Genomic DNA, 21279 nt, shown 5'->3' on the forward strand with positions numbered 1-21279 from the left:
TACATAAAGTATTATTATTTTTTGTTTAATTGATTATTATATCTTATCATGTATTTTTATAAAATTAACAAATTTATTTTGTTCTTTTTATAAATTTTTTAATGTTATAAAATTAATTAATAATGTATGATTTAATAAAGTTTTAAAAAATGTACAAAATTAATCAAAGAAAAACATACTTAAACTTTTAAATATTATAAACTTCAATATGTATGTATTTGTTAATATCTATTTTTTATAAAAGATTAATAAAATTTATAAAAAGTATAAGATATTTTAAGAAAAAGAATTAAAATAATATTATTATTAACAGAATTTTCCAATGGAATCTTCCGTTAGAAATTTCCATTGGTAATAACTTTTTCCAACAGAAAATTCTGTTGGAAACTTTATTGGGTTTCAAAATTTTTTGAGTCCTTAAACTTTTCGATGGATTTTCAATGAAAACTTTTTCGTTGAAAAATTTTAATGAAAATCCGTTGGAAATTTTGTATGAAAATGTAGTGGCTGAAATTTTTTTGGTCGTAAAAATTTTTCCAACGGATTCGTCGAAAATCCATCGAAAAAATTAGTTAGAATTTTTGTTAAAATTTTGTTGAAAATCCGTTAGAAATTTTCAACGAATTTTTGTTAAAATTTCGTTGAAAATCCGTTAACGAAAATTTCTAACAGAATATTTTTCATCGAAAAAAACCTGTTTTCTTGTAGTGTATTTTATATCTAGTTTTTGTTATGCCTATGGAATGATTTATATATTAATTATTTTTGTGGTCTTAAATGTTTGATTTTTCTTAAAAAAGTTAAGAGTTGCTTGAATTAACATTGTTTCTTCGAAAGGCTAGCTGATAGCTTAAAAGTTAGATTCTATCAGGGGTCGTTTTTGTGTTTTGACTGGAGCCTGGTCTTTTTTGTTTAAATGGGGGGCTGTATTTGCTGCTGAAAGTTTCCACCCATCTTTAAGTGGAGACTTTTCAATGCATATTTGTACTCCTTCCACAATGTTCTTCGCGTTTCCAAAAAAAAAAATAAAAGAAAAAGCTAAGTATATGTCTATATCTTACTATCATTTTAAGTTAAGTCTCCTTTTAAATGAATTTCATGGTTGAACATCACGCACCTTGCAGAATTAATTATTTCACATTTTAAAATATTGAAAATAGATATTTATCTCAACCTTCAAAATGTTGAAAATATATTTATATGATTGTATTGTAAAAAAATATTATTTTTTTTTTGTTTTGAATTTTAACTTTTGATCAAAGAAGAAAAAAATAAGTCTATCATAGGTAATTTTGTATTTTGTACAAAGTCATATAATTACGTTATCCGATCACTGAATATCATTTGATACCTCATTCTATATCAACTGTAAATTTGATTGTCTATGTAAAAATCTAATAGCAAGTCCACTTTTTAAATAGCCGTCAAGTTGGGTAGGAACTCAATTTCCTGGGGAACCCCTTATTGAAGGAAAAGGAAAATCAAAATACACTGTTTATCCCTGACAAGAACAACACGTGTAAACCCCAATTGTGCATTGAATATCGACCCACCAAAAGTTATTGTTCTTCAATGAAAGCATCCAGGTATTTTTGGGTGCTGCAATTCCAGCCAAGGTTCTCAGCAAAGAGAATATGGATCAGGGATCCTATTTTTGATTTATTATTGCATTATTTACCAACTTTATGCCGACATGCAAATCTAACCGTAATAAATAGAAGTTGTGGAACCGAAGGTTTGGCCAAGGGTTCCCCTTCCCTTTAGAGAGGAGGAAGAAGAATTGCTTAATATTATAAGCTTGTTAAAAGGCTGTAAGAAATAAGTTCCTTTGTATTTCTTATCTCAATATCAATTATGAGTAATCAAACTATCCAATTATTTGATAAAATAACATTATTTAACGTCAAATGTTAGAAATTACGGGAATTTTTAAAAAGAAAAGCATTATAATTTATAAGTTATTTTTGAATAATTGACAATTTCTACTCCAAGAAAAGTATTATAAGTTCTCACTAACAAAAACGTTATCACTTAATTTCGAAGTTTAATTGTATAGTAAAAACTATCTTACGTTATGCCCTTAAGAGAAAATCTTACATCATGAATCAAATATTGTTAAAAACGTTCGAATTAATTATCATAATTCTATGTTGTTCAGTCTTAAAAGCTTTTTATTCATTCCATTTGTTGAGGTCCACCTAATGAGAGAATGCTGGTTCGAGAGAGCAAAAAATAATTTATAACAATTAAGAATTAGTGTGCTACAAATTGTTTTAAGTACCATTTTATCTGTATTTGGTTACTTGACGCACTAGATGTTATAAACGTGAAACGATAAAAGATCCACACGTGTTATAGCAAGACAAATGTCATGCAAGCATATGTTCAATTGTTCTTTAGCTTAATCGCTTGCTTGGAGGAATAGGTTATAGGCACAAAGGATTTGCCTTGGACACTTTCTGTTTTCTTCTTGGCTATAAAGACTCAAGGGAGGCTAGCGACAACGACATTCTACGAATAATGCTACATTCAAAATTGTTAACATTCATCTATTAGAACATGTAGTAACATGTATGCCATTTCAACTTTATTTAACTTTTAACAGCTAAAAGAAGAATAAAATGGAATTTAATTAAAGATCGAATTACATATATATATATATATATATTGTATCACACATGCATGATTTAAATTTAATAAAAAATATGCAAAGTCTTTTAAAAAAAATAAAAGAAATGCAAAACCACATTTTATCTGTTGGAAATTAAAAGCAATGAAAATTAAAAATAATGAATAATATAGTTTTAATAATAAAAAATTTATATATCTGTTGGATTTTTTGTACTCCTTATCATCTTGCTTTTCTTATTTATGATAATTGTTCATGGCCAATTGACAATTATTACCTGCAATTGGAACTTTCAAGGGATTGGTTCTAAAATGACAACACCAAGGGACCAATTATACATCAAATAATAATAATTAGAAAAAAAACCAAGATCATTTATTTTTATTTTGGGACAAGACAGCAAGATCAACTAGGATCTCCCAGGAAACACCCACAGGCAGGGCATGGGCAGCGGGGGGTGCTGGCTAAACACTGCAAAATGACCCGTGAATCTCATTTGATTGACTTTTGTCTCGTTGTCTGTGGCATCAAATATCAAAACCCTTTTTACCTTCACGTGCAGCCTTAGCTTATTCAGACAACCAGACAAGTCCCGTACCTATTTTATTAGTCACCCCACTCAAGATTTTCTGTTTCTCATCTTGCCCTCCACATCCACCAAAATCCTTAATCTCCCAATCTTTTAATATTATTTATTTTTTTAGTTTTTAAACGTATATATTTTTTCTATATTATCCACGTTAGTTCATACTCTAATGTTGAGTTGTCATGGACCCATAGAACAAGACCTTGGATTTGCATGGTAGTTGGAATAGAAAATTATGGCTACAAATCCGTAGTTTTGGTTGGCATTTACTCCTTGAATTTATCTTTTTTTAATTGGCATTTAAGTGTGACGTTTGAAATGATTTATTAGTTCTCTCTTTTGTTTTTTTTGGATTGTAAAATTGCACTTCTAAGTTAAATTGGTATATAAATGTTATCTATTAGTGGAATTTTTGTTTGCTAACATTTCTATCACTTAGATATCAAAATTATAAGTGATAGATCAATGTTTTAAAAGTGTTTGAACCGACAACTTTTTAGTGGTAGTAGTACCGCAAGGGTGGCCTGGGAGGGGTGGGGCATGGGGCAATGTTTCTATTTTCTAACATATCGCTCAAAAAAGTATCAACCTCTACTAAAGCATGCATAACATTATTCTATTAACTCTTTTCTGATTTAAAGGGTAACTATTGACTTTTTCATAGTTTCAAATATATGGGATTATGTTACGTATCAAGATAAGATAGAGGTATGAGATTCTTGATAAAGGTTTTTATTCTAATCCTACTTTATGAAGATTTATTTCTCGTTTTTTTTTTCAATTATTATATATCTAAGGAAGATAATATTTTTATCTTAATTAAATAATTCAAAATATTAAAATCTTATCAAGAATTCCGCTTTATCTTGATTCTAAACCCGCAAACTCGAGAAAAACGCAGTTGAAGTGACGAAATGATCAACACTCCTAATTCCTAAAAGAACGGATAAAAAGGGGAAGAAAAGAGAGAAATTAAAGAAGGGAAAGAAGAGAAGGGCATTTACGTCAAAACAAAAAGAAGAGCAGGGAAGGGAGATTTGTCCTTGTCGTCGTAAGTCGTAATCACGAGCCTTTTATCTGGCGAATCGCGCCACCCTCCAGTTTCCTCCGATTTAGTAGCACTTTAACGTTCATGTTTTTCTTTTCTCTTTCTTTTATACTACTATATAAAATAACGACAATTATAAATTGAGAGCAACTTCGAAGAAAACAAATTAAATCAAATGCATTTGTGAAATATTCTGAGATTTTCTAAAAAAGAAATTCTCTCTGCTAATTTTTTCTCCAATGGCCGCTAAATCGATCGAGCAGGTGAGATTTTTTTTATCAGAAGTTCTTGATTTTGTTGAATGTGTAAGTCTTAGATTCTTTTCTGTTTCTTTGGTGAAATTGGAGCCGTTTTATGGAAATAAAAATTTATAATTTTGGATCAAGTGTCAAGTTTCTTTGATTTTGTGAAATTGAAGTGTTTGCTAGATTTGCCGCCTGAGAAAATGTGGGGAAAGAGGAAGGATTTTTCACTTCAAATTTCTTGCATTTTCGCGTTTTCTTGGGAACTAGAGGGAATTACATTTCATTCATTCATTTTTGTTTCTTTTTGGGGAGTGGAATTTGCTTACAATGGCATATGATTAGCTGATATTTCATGGCCGTTATGATCTAGTCTATGTTCCACTGCATCTATTATTTAAAAAAAATATGAATTTTACGTTTGGTAGCTGAGAAATTGTAGGAAAAGGAAGATATATTCACTTCAATTTCTTGCAATTTTCTTCAGTTTATTGCCCAAATGGAATAGCATTTTTTTTTTTAACTATGGCAATGATGACCCAAATTTTTTTGCATTGCCTAATTCCTATTTAAGATTCTAGTTATGTTGATTTCTTTTCTTCATATTGAAAAAAGAAAAGAAAAAAATTCATCATCTCTCTAAATTGGTAAATCTGATTTGTTTTTTCCTTTAAATTCTAATGTTAATGTCATCCACTATGAGTCTGAAGAAAATTCGAAACCACAGGCTTGACTTAGAATTGAATTTCAAAAGCTTCAGTATTACAATTTATTGATACCCACTTGTGCTTTCAGTTGTCTTTCTTCTTTGCTATGTCATCTTTGTAGCTTTCTTTATCAGTTTGTTTTGCATGCTTTGTTTTAACGGGTAATTTACTTCCAGGAAAAACCATTCTTACCAGGGATGGTGGACGGAAGCACCAATTTACCAGTCAACATCTCATGCTTTGAGTTGATTAAACCTAGCTTTGATGAGACCCACCAGCATTGTTCTCTCGGTAACTATTTGAGTCAGATACCGAATTATCCAATTTCCTCAGTTTGATAGTTTAATGAATTCCTTTTATTGAGTTTTCAGATGTCTTGCCTATTCTAATCGAGGAGACTTCATTTCCAGTAAGAGAAAAATGCAGCTTAAAGACTTCAAATGTAAGTCCATTAGGAATCTGCTGCAGTCATTTTTTCCTCCCCAATAAAATCAATTGTATCCGCATGGTCTGAGAGGGATGTTTTAAAATTGACTTGCTCAATTGAATAATCTAAAATCAACTTAACCAGTCACATCCTTCTTTAGCAGCCTGCATTGTTGTTAAGGAAATTCAAGCTGTTATTGATATTATATTTGCTCTAAAATGACAGGCATACACCTGCAAAAATGCCAGTCACATGTTAGTATCTCCTAATACACTCTTATAACCTGTTCTTAGCTGTGTAACCTTTTGATTGATAGACTAAAAAGACTTGCTTAGTAAATTTGGTACTGCTTGAGAATCAGTTTCTCCAGTAAAATTAAAGGTAAATACTTTTTAAAAAACCTGCATTTTGGCTCTGAGTTAATGCTCAATCTCTTAAGGCATCAGCGTGATCTCTTCAAACCCTCTCTCTTCCTCCTCTGTTTTCTTTCAATCATATCAGTTCATTACTAGAAGTGAAAATTCATGTAAACTGGAACTCAGATAAAGTGTACACAGCTGCTAGTCCATTGAGATAACCTCATGATGGAACATGTGTTGAACAGTTCAAATCTGTCTCATCCTGCTAGATTTAAGGCTTAAGTTTGGATTCCTCTTTTTGTCTTACATTTCATTTTTGGCTTCTATTTTTGTAATTTCTAGACTTGATTCTTTCTAAACAATATTTCTGATCCCAATAATCTCTATTTAAAGGTTGGTTCAAATGTTTTGTTCTTTCCTCAAAATAAATTGCTTCAAAATGAGAATTGGGGAGTTATTTGAGTTGTTCTGTTTAATCTCTCTATACTTCTGTTTATTTGTCAGTTCCTTTGTGCAGGGCCAGGATGTCTATAGCATTTCTGTGTTGCCTGAGGAAGGAAACACGAGCCCAAAATGCACACCACAGTTAACTTTTTTGAGCCTTTTAGAAGTTCCTTTTTCATCTAAAAACCAGATGTGTTTGGATGCGCAATTGAGTTGCCAGAACTGCATCGATTTGAAAGTGGATACTGAAGATGATTATTCATCTTGCATTCTGGATATAAACATTGAGAAAGAGAATTCTGACATACTTAAATCCAGTAATGAAACTGTTGGAAATACAAAAAGCGAAGGTGTAGTGACAGTAAGTACCATTCACCTACCTGTATATCATGTAGCTATTAGAAAAATTGTCTCCTTTTGAAAGGGAACACTCATTGAAATGCAGATCTAATGTATAGTGTGAAATATACCAAATTTAAATATTTAATCATCAAAGCATTGCTGATTATTTCCTGTGAGTGTTAGCATATCTCTTTTTATTTCACTCTGATTCTTATGTTAGATCTCAATGACTTACAGCATTTGCAGAAGGTGTTGCAGAGACAAGCAAGCTTAGTGGGTGAGAGTTCACTCAGCTTTGATTTAATAATGAGTTAATTCCACTAAAACTCAGTCCGAGAGAGGTCTATAATCATATTCTATTACCTATATATGTTTATATTTTATATATGTATGTATTTTTATACTTGTTTGAACGATAATCTCCCTATGTCCCATAAGCTATGGATTCATTTTCTGTTTCCATGATTTAATCATAATTACATGCTTTAGCATAAGATATGTTTGGCAGTTTCTTTTGAACAATAAACAAGAAAACATCTAAAATAAGAGAATTTATTTGCTAGTTCCAAGCTGTCAAAGGCAATTCAGGATCAAACATGTTATCTTCTTCCAGCCCACTGCCTACAGGCCTAAACATTGGCCTAAAGAAGATTAAAGTTGACAAAAGAACTTCATTTGACATATGTAATTCCATTGACATGATAATTGATAGCAAATGCACAAAATACAGACGGCTGAATGGGCCTGTCACTGATACTTGAGAATTCTATGTGAAAACTGTAACTTCATTTTTGGGCTCTGAAGAATTCAAAGATTGAACTCTGTTTAAATATTTTTCCTGATCCCTAAACTTTGGTTTAGCTATCTGATTGGATTTGTTTGTAATTCTTCTTGGAATTGTCTGCTACCTTTTCTCTGAGGTTTCACATCTACAAGCTGTCTAGTTCTCTTTAGGTTATGTATATTGCACATTTGATTCTTCATTCCATACGGTACCCTTGACTTATTGCCATGTAGAATGTGTTTTCAATTTAAAACTGAGTTCTACTTGAACAGACAAATCATCAACTGAGAGGGTTCATGATGCACCAACGAACAGATGGAGAAGATATAAACGGGCCGCATCCTTTGATTCAAGGAAAATAGTCCTCCTTTTCTCAATCTTGTAAGCTCTGGAATTCCTAGCAAACAACCTGTTTGTTTCTAAACTACAAGTTTTTCAGCAGGCCTTGTATTTTCTAATTGATACTTCCATTTAGTAAGAGAATAGATTTGAATTACTGTTAGCATCTTAAAATAACCCACATTAGTATTAAGCCCAGACATCAACACTATGGTTCTATCTTGTATGTTGACTTGATGCAGATATATTTTGTTTAAGAAGTCAAAGTCTGATTAAAAGTTTACAACCTTAAATTTTTATGATGGCCAAGGTCATTATAAAATTCTTAAGAAAGTAAAATTAGCACATATTCCAAATCTAATGTGATTGAGGAATGAAAAGATTGTGTAATTGTTGACTATTTGGAGCCAGTGAGGATATCCAAAAATGAGAAGAATTTGTGGACAAGTTGATATCTAAGGGGGAAATATTGCATGGAACAAGTAGGTTTAGGATGTTAGGGAGATAAAAAATGGAGAGCAGTGATGCAAGACGTGAAAGATAATAAAATAAGTATGTGATAGTTCAGTTGAAGCTTAACTGCATTTTGAGAATTTTCTTTAGTTAGTCTGATGTAACTTTATTGTAGAGTTGTTTGTCCATTGATCTACTTTGCAAGTTGAGCATATTATTAACTTAATGGCATATTAAATATAACTGCTTGCTTTACTTTACCTATCTATTAGACTCTTTATAATGGAGGAGTCAATTGTCTAGTGCATTGGTCAAAGACTTGAACTCTGCAGTGAATGCCTCCAAATCATGAGAGCCACCACCAAGAACCCTCATTTTCAGCTATAACTTTTTTTTCCCTCAACTCATAAGGTAGCCAACCCTTGCCGCAACTTACCTTGATGAAGATTTTACTAAACAATATGCATCTAGTAACTAAATTTATGATATTCATCTGAAATTTGATTAAATGTTCTCACCTTCTATGCTGTCCAACGTGAGACTCACCACTTTTGAACTCCATTCATCGGTCATCCATTACATAAAGCTCAAATATCATGCCACCTCTTGTAGCCTGATAAATTCTAATATTTCTACATTGAAATGAGATTTGCTACATTTCTTGTCTTGTTGGTACTAATGCACATGGTAGTTGAAAGCAATCATAAATTTTCCTAGTACTAACAGTTCTCAGAGATGCCCTTTTGATTCTTTTTTTTTTTTTTTTTTCTTCTTCTCATTCGATCATTGACTTATTGTTTCTTCTTTGGTTCAGGTCAAGTGTAGGGACATTGATATTGATTTATCTGACGCTGAGAGTTAGGCAAAATGGTGATGGGTTCAATCATGTCTAGCACCTCCACTCTCATCACCTTCTAGTTTATGCTTGAACTTGTTTTTCTGAAATTTCTTGAGAACTATATATTATGCCTTGAGAACATCTGCTTAAGTTTAGATTTTGAATGTTAATAGTTTTCACTTTTTTCTTTTATGATTTTTCCACTGTAAATATTACTAGTGTTTCAGCAATGCAGCATCTCTTACCATTGCCCAGAGAATTTACAAGGATGTTGGAGATGGAAAAAGATGATTTAACTTGTGCCTGAGAATGTAGCGATTGATGAGCACAGGAACAAGTACAGTTTGATTGTTCCAACACTAGGAAGAAGCATTACATTATTTTATAACATCCCTTTTTAGGTTTATTGTATAATATTACTGGGATATTTGACTGGGTAACGAAAAGCAAATTTACTTTCTCGGGGCGGGGTGAATTCTGTTACAATCCAGGGCACGTAAATTACATGATAGAGAGGTGGCTTCCTGGGGGGGAAACTAGCAGTGCCAACTGCCAAAAGGAAAAAACCAGCGGGTGAAATTACAGAACCTAAGGGCATGCTTGGTTGGGGCGAATGGGATAGTCATTCTTCTCTTATTTTTATTTTTGAAATAAAATTATATTTGGTTCAATGAAATGGTTATTCTGAAAAATAATTATTTCAAGAGAAACCTGAATAGTCATTATCAAAGTCTTCCTTGATAATAGCTATTTCAAATTATTAAAAATAAAAAAAAAATTGATTAGATAAATATATTTTTTACAATTTAAAAAATTATCTTATAAAAAATACTAAATCTATTTTTTCTCTCTTCCTCACTCCTCTCTTTAAAGCACAAAAGAAATAAATTTTTTACTTCATTTTCAAAAAAAAAAATGACAATATGTAAATATTATTTAACTATATAAAATATATAAAATATATTATTAATATTATTATTTGAATATGATAAATGTAATAAAGATATTATTTAGTATTATTTAAATTTAATGAAGAATATATTTTATATTTTAATATTAAATATTATTTAATTATAATAAAAATATATTTGTATTTTGATAAAAATATTATTTAATTATAATAAAAGTTATTTTGATTTTATTGCTTAGAATATTTTTATCTTTAAAAAAAATAAATTCTTTAATTTTAATAAAGAGTATTTTTTTTCATCATAGTTTTTTTTTTTTTAATTAAACAAATTTTAAATTTTAATAAAAAGTATTTTTATCATTTACCCATTATTCCTTAACCATTTTTAAAATTANAACAAAAAAAAATTTTTAATTTTAATAAAGAGTATTTTTTTCATCATAGTTTTTTTGTTTTTTAATTAACAAATTTTTAAATTTTAATAAAAAGTATTTTTATCATTTACCCATTGTTCTTTGATCATTTTTAAAATTATTCCTACCAACTAAATATTAAGGAATAAATAATAATAACAATTCTTATTCTATTTCATTTTCATGAATCAATCTTTATAATAATTATTGTTCATCTATTTTATTCTCATTCTATTTTTTCTAGTGAACCAAGCATGCTATAGAGGCATTAGGTAAGGAAACAATTTTAGTAAACTCTCGTCGTGTCTAACCAGTTGGTATTTTTAGTAAACTCTCATCGTGTCTAACCAGTTGGTATTTGAACCTTGGGGATATTGGTGTGGCGGATGAAAAAATAACTTCAAAATTGTACCTGATAATAGTAACATGGAATTTGGCTATTGTGCCAAACGCTACCTTCCATCTCCTTCACCCACAATAACTACTTTTCTCATTGTTTATTTTTTGCTTGATAGTAACACATATGAATTTGGATAACTCCAAAGAGCGTCTCCTAGCTTGGGTCTATTTAAGAAATGGCTGTGATGGGGCCTATTATCTTTATGACTCGATGATGCCTATAACTCTTAAAGGACCTTGGCTTGTTTGGATATTAAACAAACATTTGACCCAAAACAAAAAGAACTTGTTAGGCACAGATACTTTTAAGGTTAGTCCCTCTCTGCATCCTTTTGAAAGCCAATTCAGCAACCTTTTTGTTTTCTTTCGGCCATACAGTAACCTACTTTCAGTACAATGCTTTAACAACTCAAGCTGACTAGCCGTTGTTATCCTCTGTAGCTCCCATATGCACCAAAAAAAATAGAATGCAGAACAATGTACTTTTATTTTCAGTATGATTTATATAAAGAATGGAATCTGTAGAAAATTGTCATAAAAAAATCATTACGAGCATTAAAGCTCCCAATTCAAGTCACACAATGAATGGCTATATACTAGAAGGAATTTTCTGAGACAAATAAAATACTCAACACAATTGAACTCTAGTTACCACGACGCATGGAAGAAAAGCTCCATAAACTACGAGGAAAATAACAATAAGAGATGTGAAACAACCTACCGTAGGACCAGAAGCGTAGGCCAGCTTCCTGAAATATCCAGAAATTGGATCGTAAACTGAAGAGCAAAAAAGATTTTGCTCTGGAACAATCTTTTACGGCTGTTTGCTAAATTCACTTGTGTATTTGGTAGCTGAAAAAAGTGCTTGAATGCTACTTTTTCTCTCTTAAGCTTTTAGTAAATACATTTCTCTTAACATGCACAACCCCCTCCTTGTTGTTCTGTCTTCTGGGATGAATTGACAGTAGGCTTCAAGTTCACATCAACCATGTCTTCCTGTTTTGTTGAAGAAAGAGTTTCCATCCCAGGTAAGGCAGCAGCAATCTTGCGGAAGAGAGGCTGCAATTTCACATTCACAAAAAAACTGGAAGTTAACAAAGGACAATGTGAAGAATACCAATGCATTTACATAGACACGATGTGGCAAGCACGCTATAGAAGCAGATCAACGTCGACAAAAGACAAACCCCTAGAATAAATTATAGAAAGAAATTACAAGCAAACAAATTTCGTCCCCAAACTGCACTGACTCTTTAACAAAAAGAATATATGGAACACTAAGTAATATTTTGTTATGACTATCAAATAGTGTTTCCTTTTTTACCTTGATATTGAATCCTGCTTTTGCACTGGTTTCTATAAACATGACTCCAAATTCACGAGCCTTGTTATCTCCTTCCTCTATAGATACCTGCCTGTTTAATCACCAAACAATATAAATGGAAACAACATTAAGAATTACTTGTAGGATATAGGTCAGACTGTTACATGAAATTCCCTTCAATTTCATTCTTAGACCTAAATATCATATTGAGAAGAGGTAAAAGCATAGAATAGAAGCCCTGTATAGAGATATCAATATGAAAAAGGAAAAACATGCAAATCAACTTTGCTGGCTTTGGTGTCAGTTGGAAAGCTAAATAGATACTCTGTAAATGAGATTTACATGTTAAATTTGATTAAAACCTAAGAAAAGAAGCTCATTGAAATCCAACAATATGGAAATTCAATCTGAAAATTTTAATTTCCCAATTCATGACTAACCTTTTATCAACCAGATCAGTTTTGTTCCCGACAAGGACAATAATGACGTCACTGCCTCGTTCTGTGCGTACCTCCTCAATCCACTTTGAAGTGTTCAAAAATGATTGCCTATCTGCAAGGAGATAGCCAAGTCAGGATTTCAAATAAATAAGGTAAACAAGTATGGCAACATTACCATATAGTGATAATGGTTTTCAAGGGACAGCAGTTTACCAACATTATCATAACGTCAATTAACAAATGCTTTTTTCTCATTGTCTCTCATCTAATGAACTAAAAAAGAAAAATAATAATGAAAAAAAAAGAAGTACTTGGGTTAGATTACACTCACTAGCTACATCATAGACGATTACTGCAACAGAAGAATCTCTGATGTAGCTTGGGATAAGACTCCTGAACCTCTCCTGCCCAGCAGTATCCCTGTGAAATTATAAGATAAAACTAAATGAAGCTAAGATTGGAAAATTGAAGAGTATATGCTTGATGAAAAACTGAAAAACCAAGAAAATTAGATTAACCGGCGTGTTACACTTTACTCCATTATCAAACAGACCATTGTTACAAAAAAAACTTCAACCAAGCATGATGACTTTGACATTGATGGCTTTCGACAATATTCTTTAAGAGGATAAAGAAAAAAACAGAAATTAATAAGCTTCCATTTCCAAAAGTAGTGGCCTCTTCTTACTGGATGTAGAGGAAAGACAGGGGGATTCAACAAGAAAAACTGGTTTTCATTTGTCATGCGTCATGCCCATCACCCACCTCTTTAAAGCTCCACCGCTGATGGTAAATTAAAATGCCTTATGAAACAATTAACCTCCTTTTGGATCTAATTTGTAGTCTAAGAAATAAGTAATCAAAACAAATGCCTTAAGTTCACCAGAAACGTGCTTATGTTCATTCAACAATTTATGGCAACGGCTCCAGAGCTGAATAAAATAAGTGTTCAACAGAATTATCCAAGATTCTAAAATTTTAAAGCCACAGAGAGGAAAGGAAGAATTTATATTACCAAAGCTGCAAACGAACTGTTCGATCTTCAAGATACATTGTTTTTGACAAAAAATCAATTCCGATGGTAGCCTGCAATTGGTTTACATCAATAAATCGCGAGCAAAGTCTTCTTTCAAAAGCTTAAAAATATTCAAGGAAAATACACATATGAACACCCCTCAATTCAAGTATTCTAGGATCTAATGGAAGAAATTTTCAAATTCAATTAATTAGAAATATTTATCATAAAGGAAAAAATTAAACTGCTCCCAATAAAGATCTGTTTAAGCTACTACGCAAAATTGATTATAATTCCTTGTACGTCACAAACCAAGCATTTTTAAACTACGGTCACTTCGCTCGAGATCAACAACATAAGGACAGACGATATTAAAACCGTAATTAAACTTCGCGGTCAACAAATAGAATACGGAAAACTAAATCAAATTAAAACAATGTATGAAACAGAGGAGTTTAAGAAACGGTCAAATCTTCGTTGAATCTGCATGAATCAATGAAAAAATTACGTCGAATCACGGGAGATTACCTGGTAAGTCGTGTCGAATTTATCGTACATGAAGCGGGTAATGATGCTGGTTTTACCAACGGATTGATCGCCTAAGAATACCAGCTTGTATTTCGCCAGAGGAGACACCGTCGCCATTTTTCAATTTGCTCGTAAACGCGAAAGTTTCAGATCTGAATCTCGAAAGAAACTGAAATTGTAGTTATTATTACTATTATTATTTAGATGGAGATGGAAATGAAAATGGAAATGGAAATGAGGGAGAGGAAGAAAATGAAGGAAAGCTTTGAGTTTAATCCCTTTTATATAGGGAGCAGGAGAAACCGCCAACTATGACGAGGACGGCCTAGTCAAAATCTTTGAACCGGTTTTCTCCTTTCCAATTTTACCCCCCATCTTTCTTCCCCATTAACGACGCTCAATGATCGCTGGCCGGAAATTTTAATTACGAGATTAATCCTCTTCCTATTTGAGATTTATTTTTGGCAATTTGTCCCTTTCTAGTAATAATTTATTCATGGAGCTGCAAATAGATCCCAGTTTTATGAAAATACAGATTAAATAATAAAAGCCGAAATTGCTTAGCTTTCTACATTCTAGCTAAGGAAAAGAACCTTCTAACGGAGTTCACGCGGCAATTCACACATTTCAGGCAACGGAGAAGGAATTTAACCTTGTTTTCTTCCAATTATTATTATTATTTTTTAATAAAAACCCAACAAATTACCAGCTTGTCAAGCTCTTCCAACCACCTTTTCCCCTCAAAAAAGGAACCTTTTTATTGTGAGGAAATCCCGAAGAAGAAAGGATGGTGCCACCAATTAGTCTTACCCCTTTTATAACAAATAGCTTCATTGCATTGCATGGCATGGCATGGCAAAGTGGAACAACTCACAACATGTTACTCAATCGAAGGGAATTATTAAAAATAACAAGTTTGCAAAGAGAACAATCAAAAGTCAGGATTATGGTGTAGGCAGGCATCCCACTTTTCTTAGATATATGAACGAATCTGAGCAAACCTATAAAGCCAGGATTCAACCAAAATTGATGTTGCAGATCACATGAAAGGAGGCTGTCACCAAATGCATGCACGTGCAAATGCATACAAAATGTTCATGACAGCAGGCCGGGATTTTAACTTCTGTCACGTTGCTTCTTCGAAAGCCAGAAAGGGTCTATCAACTGTGCCTCCAGAGCCCAAAACAATAAAACCCCTGGGATTACTGTTAGAAATGAAGTGATCCTATTTTCACACACCTTATGAATTACATCATTATCGACTTACGGTCTCAGACGTTAAGTTTCCTGGTAAAAGACATGAACTTACACTAGTATTAATAAATGTGGGAAACGGTCTGTCCGCCTTCAGTGAGCCACACAATCATCATGGAATAATGCAGGCATACGTGGTTGAGAAATTGACAAATCATAGCCAACATTCCCTCCCTTATAACATCAACCTTGATTGATCTCCTTCGATTTCTTTCAACAGTTTCTGCAATTAAAAAAAACCCCACTGAAGTGAGCAGCGCACCAACCAAGTTGACCATCTGTCTCTTCCAGCCACAGACTTTCTTCTCACATTTATTCTAACTCTACCCTGCTTTTATTTCATAAATCTCTTCACCAATATAACCAGTAAGAAACTCAGTAACATGTCTGCCGGAAGAGCATCACTATGAAGAAGTCTCTTCAAATGGCTCAGCCACGAAGTCCTGGTGGGAGTGATGCCGGTGGCAGTGATCATCAAGCTTATGATCAAAGCATCATAGTTCCAAACAAACTCATCACTGTAGCTGATAGCCTCGAAAGGAAGGAACTTTCATGGTAAAACATGCATTCCTTGCTATTCAAACACCCGAGTTTAAACTAGAATTGGCAACATAATAACTGATTTGTAAAAGGATAATATGTTGAGATGCGGTAGCTGCTTGCTTCTCCTTCATTACCATTTGTTTCAAAGTAATTTGCTGCAGCTCATGCTTCCTTTTCTTTTGTTGGGTGATTTAATGCAGGTTTGCCACGTCTCAAATCCCCACAGATTTAGCAATCCAAGTTCAAGAAGCAATCTTTAATGTTCACAAGGTAAATCATAAAGATAAATAAGATTTTGCACAACATCTGATATAACCTGCATAACTATGATGAGCAAAACAAAAAACTGCATAACTATCAGGACCCCTTTCTTTTCTTATTTTCCTCTTTTTTTTTTTTTAAGCCTTCTTTAGCTAAACTAAAGTAGAGAAGTATAGAATAAATGTTCCATAAGAACAAAAATAGAGCAAAACACAAAGGAAGGGAGCTTTACAAAGTTCCAAACCCCTCATGAAGTGATGTGTACTATAGGTAATAAACAAATAAAGCATTTGTGACCCTGTTTTACCACTAATTCATCATTATCAGAGTTCTGACATTCTAAAATTTTTCCCTAGAGAAGAAAAATCTGAATATTTTCTGGCCAAGTTGGAAGATAAAGGAAACCAGTTACTCTTTCAATTTACTCGTGTCCAATAAACACAATAATCTTAACAACTTGAAATTATTAACATATAAAAGAGTGCAGAGCCAACCTTGGTATCAAACTACTAGCTCTCTAATCTCTTTCCCCTGAAACAGTATCCCTTGGTATCAAAAAGTGGCTACTTAGGGCAGCTGGAACTTCAGCCTTCAATCTCAAACTTTGGGTATGATCTCAAGCTTGAAAATTTTCCAGGTGGATCAGAAACGTTTGAGATCATTCTAAAATTTTGTTATGGTCTCCCAGTAGACTTAAACCCCAACAACATAGCTGCACTAAGATGTGCATCAGAATATCTAGAGATGACAGAAGAATTTGAAGATGGAAATCTCATAGCCAAGACAGAAGCTTTTCTCACATTTGTAGTCCTGGCATCTTGGAAAGACACTATTACTGTCCTCAAATCTTGTGAAACCCTATCCCCGTGGGCAGAAAACCTCCAGATTGTCAGAAGATGCTGTGACTCGATAGCTTATAAGGCTTCAAGAGAGAACTCATCAACTGGAGATATAGTTAGTGAAGAAACCTGGTGGTTCAGTGACGTGGCTACCCTTCGCATTGATCATTTCATGAGGATTATGACAGCAATTAAAGCAAAAGGAACAAAAGCAGAGATCATAGGCAAATGCATAATGAATTATGCAGACAACTGGCTTCCAGACATGGATGAGGAATTGGAAGGACTGAGAGGATATGGACTTGGGAAGAGTGAGTTGCAGTTCAGTATTTTGAGAAGAAAGGAAGAAGAGGGTGCCGGACAAAACAAGGAGCAAAAAACAATTATTGAAAGCCTAGTAAGCATACTTCCTTCTCAACATGGAGCTGTTTCATGTAAGTTCTTGTTGCAAATGTTGAAAACAGCCATGGTGTATTCTGCATCACCTGCTCTGATATCAGATCTTGAAAAGAGAGTTGGAATGATGCTGGAAGATGCCAGCGTAAATGATCTACTGATCCCTAATTATAAAAATGAAGATCAGGGAATAATGGTAAAGTGAGTATTACTATTTAACCTCATTAGTAGATTGTCTAATTTAGCATGCCAATCCAAAAAGAAAACCTCCAGAAGAGTATTCCTTTATAACCATGCAATTCGACTTATTTATATTCCTGTTCATTTACCTTCCTCAACAGTTCACCTGAACAGCGAACAATGCACAATGTAGAGGTGGTGCAAAGGATTTTGGACTATTTTTTGATGCATGAACAACGGCAGCAGCAACAGCAGCAAAAAATAGGGAAAACAAATGTTAGTAAGCTATTGGACAATTACTTAGCAGAAATAGCCAGGGATCCGTATCTTTCCATCACAAAATTTCAAGTTCTTGCCGAATCCTTGCCAGAAAATGCTCGATCTTGTGATGATGGTCTCTACAGAGCCATTGATACCTATCTCAAGGTTACTTGTCAAGTCTCTTATGCTATTTAGATCATTTGCTGATTTAGATCTTAATATTTAATTCTTGATATCATTTTCAGACTCATCCCTCACTATCTGAGCATGACCGGAGAAGGTTATGCAAAATAATGAACAGTGAAAAACTATCATTTGATGCATGCATGCATGCTGCACAAAATGATCGGTTGCCCCTACGAACTATTGTCCAGGTAACTTATGTCAGAACTTTATATTCAAATTTTTCACTGCATCAGTTTCTTCTGTGAGTTATGAAGAATTTGTATGTATCAGCTATCAAGAGTCAACTCTTAAAAAGTCTTTTGTACAAAACTCCCATTTCATTGTTCTAAAGTAAACCAAATGTACCCGGTAATACTGCAACTTCAGGGACCTATCCTGAAGTTAGATTAGAATTTTTGGACCAGGAATCACAACAGCTTGCAATCTAAATATACCTGACAGACCCGTGAAAATGTTCCTTAAAGTCTTGTGTACATAGCAAATCCACAACTAAAACCATGAAAGCATTTTATGGTTCTCATAGTGCTAGCTAGTAGATCTTCATCTTACAAACCAGTTATGACTACTGTGATAAATCATCCTTCACGCATTCAGAGGAAAAGTATATTATAGAGGGAGGTTGTCCACATTAGGCACACATGCATACCAATGATTTTTCCATTGATACGCATATCATTTAGCGAAAAAAAAAAAACAAAAGGCATCTGATATAAGTTCACATTTATAGCAGGAAAAGCTCAAATCAACTATAAGAGTACAAAACTAAGAAATAAATCAACCACAGAACAATTAAAACCATTATAATCTAATTTATATAAAAATAAATTTGTGTGGGTGTGTGTCATTCACTAGAGAAGAAGGCAATCACAAGGCCAATAGAACAATTATGGACACCAAAAGGTAACGTTTAGATGTTTCCCAAGAATTAAACCATCTAGTGCTTCCAAAATAGCAGCTTATAGATTTCACTGTAGAGAGTTCAGACAACAAATAAGAACTCATCTAGATTACAGGCCCCTGATAACATAACAGTGAATAAAATGCCATCAGAATGAAGAGAAGGAACATCAAGAAAAGCTATTGACAGTCTGATAGTAGACAAAGTCACCAGGCACTAAACCCTGCCTCTGAGGGCTAATTAGTGTATGATCCATCAACTTCATATGCAGGTTTTATTTTTGGAGCAAGCAAAGATGAGGATGGCAACGCAAGGAAAGGAAACATTAACAAGAGAAGAAAATTCCGAACAAGAGGAACACCGACAATCCACAAACACAGAGATAAAGAACCTCAAATCAGAACTCGAGAATGTAAAGACAAAGATGACAGAACTACAAAATGACTACTCTGACCTGCAACAAGAGTACGAAAAGATAAGCAACAAGCACAAGAATGCATCCGGTTGGAGTTTGAATTGGAGGAAGATTAAGAACTCTTTCCACGTGAAGCCAGAAAATGATGACAATGGAGATGGACAGCAGAGATCAAATCCAGCTAGCTTCAGACTCAGCTTTAGACGTAGGCAATCAGCATCATAAATTTGTCAGCAGTAAGAATCCTGTAATCTCAATGCTCAACCCAGCCAATAGCCTCAACAGCATTATGCGCATTGTCTTTCCATTTTTGACTAGTTTATTCCACAAGGTTTAGATTGAATGTTAAATTAATACCACATCTTGCCATATAGAACATCCCTGCATCTCTCTCTTACAAAGGAAAGATGCAATGAACATGTTCATAATGGAAAGGGGACTGTAATCCCAGTCATGTAAATCTCAACAGTCTGTTATTAGACCATAAAAATTGTTCATAAAGGAAAGCGAGTTATGATCTCTATCATGTAAGTCTCAAAGGTTCTGCTGTTATCAGACCATAGCACATGTTCATAATGGAAAAGGATCTGTCATTTCAGCCATGTAAATTTCAATTCTAAACATAGTCTTTCTTACTAATACTTTATTACAGCAATCCATGAGGTAGACAACAACTTAAGATTTCTAAGTGAGCAGCTAGAAATGTGTGTCCAATGAAACAGAAAACAAGCAGGCATTCGGATTTTTCAAGTAGGCAGGGATGATTCGTAGAAGTTGTTTGATCAACATAAATGCTAAATCCCAAAGCAAGCTTATCAATTCCATTTTGGTTAAACAAGTTGCTTAATACTCAGCCTTGCACGATAACCACAACAACCACGCTACTAATTATGCTCTATTAATCAAACAAAAACTAAATTAAAAAATTCAAGCAACAAAACTAAAACCCCATTTCATAATACCTGAGTAATATGCATCATTAATAACCTCTCATCAATAATGTAAAAAACATTAAAAAAAAAAAACCTTCTTCATGATAGTCCAATTGTCCCATTCAACCCCTTATTTTAAAAAAGGAAAAGGAAAAACCCAAAAATCCTACCTACCTAACTAGCCCTCCTCATGCTGCTCCAAGGAAACTTCACCTCTCCACCGCCGCTGCTGCCGCTGCCGCCACGACCCGAGGCGTAAGAAACCTTCCCCTTCCCCTTCCCCTTCTCAGCTCCACCATTCTTCATGTTCCCATCAAGCCAATGTCTCTTCTTTTCCCCTTCTTCCACAACGTTCTTACTCTTACTATTCTTATTAATACTCTCTTTTTCCTCTTCAATAATCTTAATAGGGAAAAGGTTCTCGGATATTGAAAGAGGGGTTCTTAAAGTGACGTAAGCTTTCTTGTAATCGGGTTTGGCGATTAAGAAACCACCGCGTTTCTTCTTCTTGCCTTCCATATTGAGAGTACGGACTTTTTCGACGTCGAAACCGTAGAGGGATTCGAGGACGCGTTTGATCTCGATCTTGGACGCCGATGGGATGGTTTTGAGAGCTATTTCTTGAATGTTGGTGAAGGTGTTTGGCATTAGTAGCTTGATTGGAAGGTTGGCGAAGTGAACAACTCGTCTTCCTAATCTACTTGCCATTTTCTAATTTCTTTTTTGGTCACTCTGGTTTTCTGGGTGGAGCTCAAGCATTGAAAATGGCAGCGGAAGAAGGTTTTGTGAGGCTTTTCCAGACGAAAAATGGCTTGTTGGGTGCTTGCTCTTACCGCTTTCTCTTGGGCTGGGCTAGAAATCTATTTAGTATTAATGGGCCGTCAAGA

At 33.6% G+C, this 21279-nt stretch overlaps 4 protein-coding genes across 5 annotated transcripts; 2 read left to right on the forward strand and 2 right to left on the reverse strand.

Moving 5' to 3' along the window:
• Window positions 4120–9467, forward strand: LOC18611564. Of its 2 annotated transcripts, none has more exons than XM_007047886.2 (7): window positions 4120–4266; window positions 5389–5503; window positions 5584–5654; window positions 6516–6803; window positions 7022–7061; window positions 7841–7949; window positions 9175–9467. In XM_007047886.2, exons 2-7 carry the CDS (start codon window positions 5410–5412, stop codon window positions 9251–9253), a joined length of 681 nt encoding a protein of 226 aa, XP_007047948.1. In that variant the 5' UTR covers window positions 4120–4266; window positions 5389–5409; the 3' UTR covers window positions 9254–9467. The 2 variants fall into 2 exon arrangements, with proteins under 2 accessions (XP_007047948.1, XP_007047947.1); XM_007047885.2 differs by lacking the exon at window positions 4120–4266 and adding an exon at window positions 4291–4526.
• On the reverse strand, window positions 11441–14693 carry LOC18611565 (ras-related protein RABH1e). The gene is made up of 6 exons (XM_018127420.1): window positions 14228–14693; window positions 13700–13770; window positions 13016–13104; window positions 12685–12796; window positions 12245–12335; window positions 11441–11979 (listed from the first exon to the last, which is right to left on the reverse strand). The coding sequence occupies exons 1-6, from the start codon at window positions 14342–14344 to the stop codon at window positions 11833–11835; spliced, it is 627 nt and encodes a 208-aa protein (XP_017982909.1). The 5' UTR covers window positions 14345–14693; the 3' UTR covers window positions 11441–11832.
• Window positions 15105–20099, forward strand: LOC18611566 (BTB/POZ domain-containing protein DOT3). Its single transcript, XM_007047891.2, has 6 exons — window positions 15105–16036; window positions 16225–16294; window positions 16826–17721; window positions 17862–18126; window positions 18207–18335; window positions 19317–20099. The coding sequence occupies exons 1-6, from the start codon at window positions 15888–15890 to the stop codon at window positions 19683–19685; spliced, it is 1878 nt and encodes a 625-aa protein (XP_007047953.2). The 5' UTR covers window positions 15105–15887; the 3' UTR covers window positions 19686–20099.
• Window positions 20285–21222, reverse strand: LOC18611567. The gene has a single exon (XM_007047892.2). The coding sequence runs from the start codon at window positions 21098–21100 to the stop codon at window positions 20567–20569; it is 534 nt and encodes a 177-aa protein (XP_007047954.2). The 5' UTR covers window positions 21101–21222; the 3' UTR covers window positions 20285–20566.

Source organism: Theobroma cacao, chromosome 1, assembly GCF_000208745.1.
Source record: "Theobroma cacao cultivar B97-61/B2 chromosome 1, Criollo_cocoa_genome_V2, whole genome shotgun sequence".
NCBI classification, from domain to species: Eukaryota; Viridiplantae; Streptophyta; class Magnoliopsida; order Malvales; family Malvaceae; genus Theobroma; species Theobroma cacao.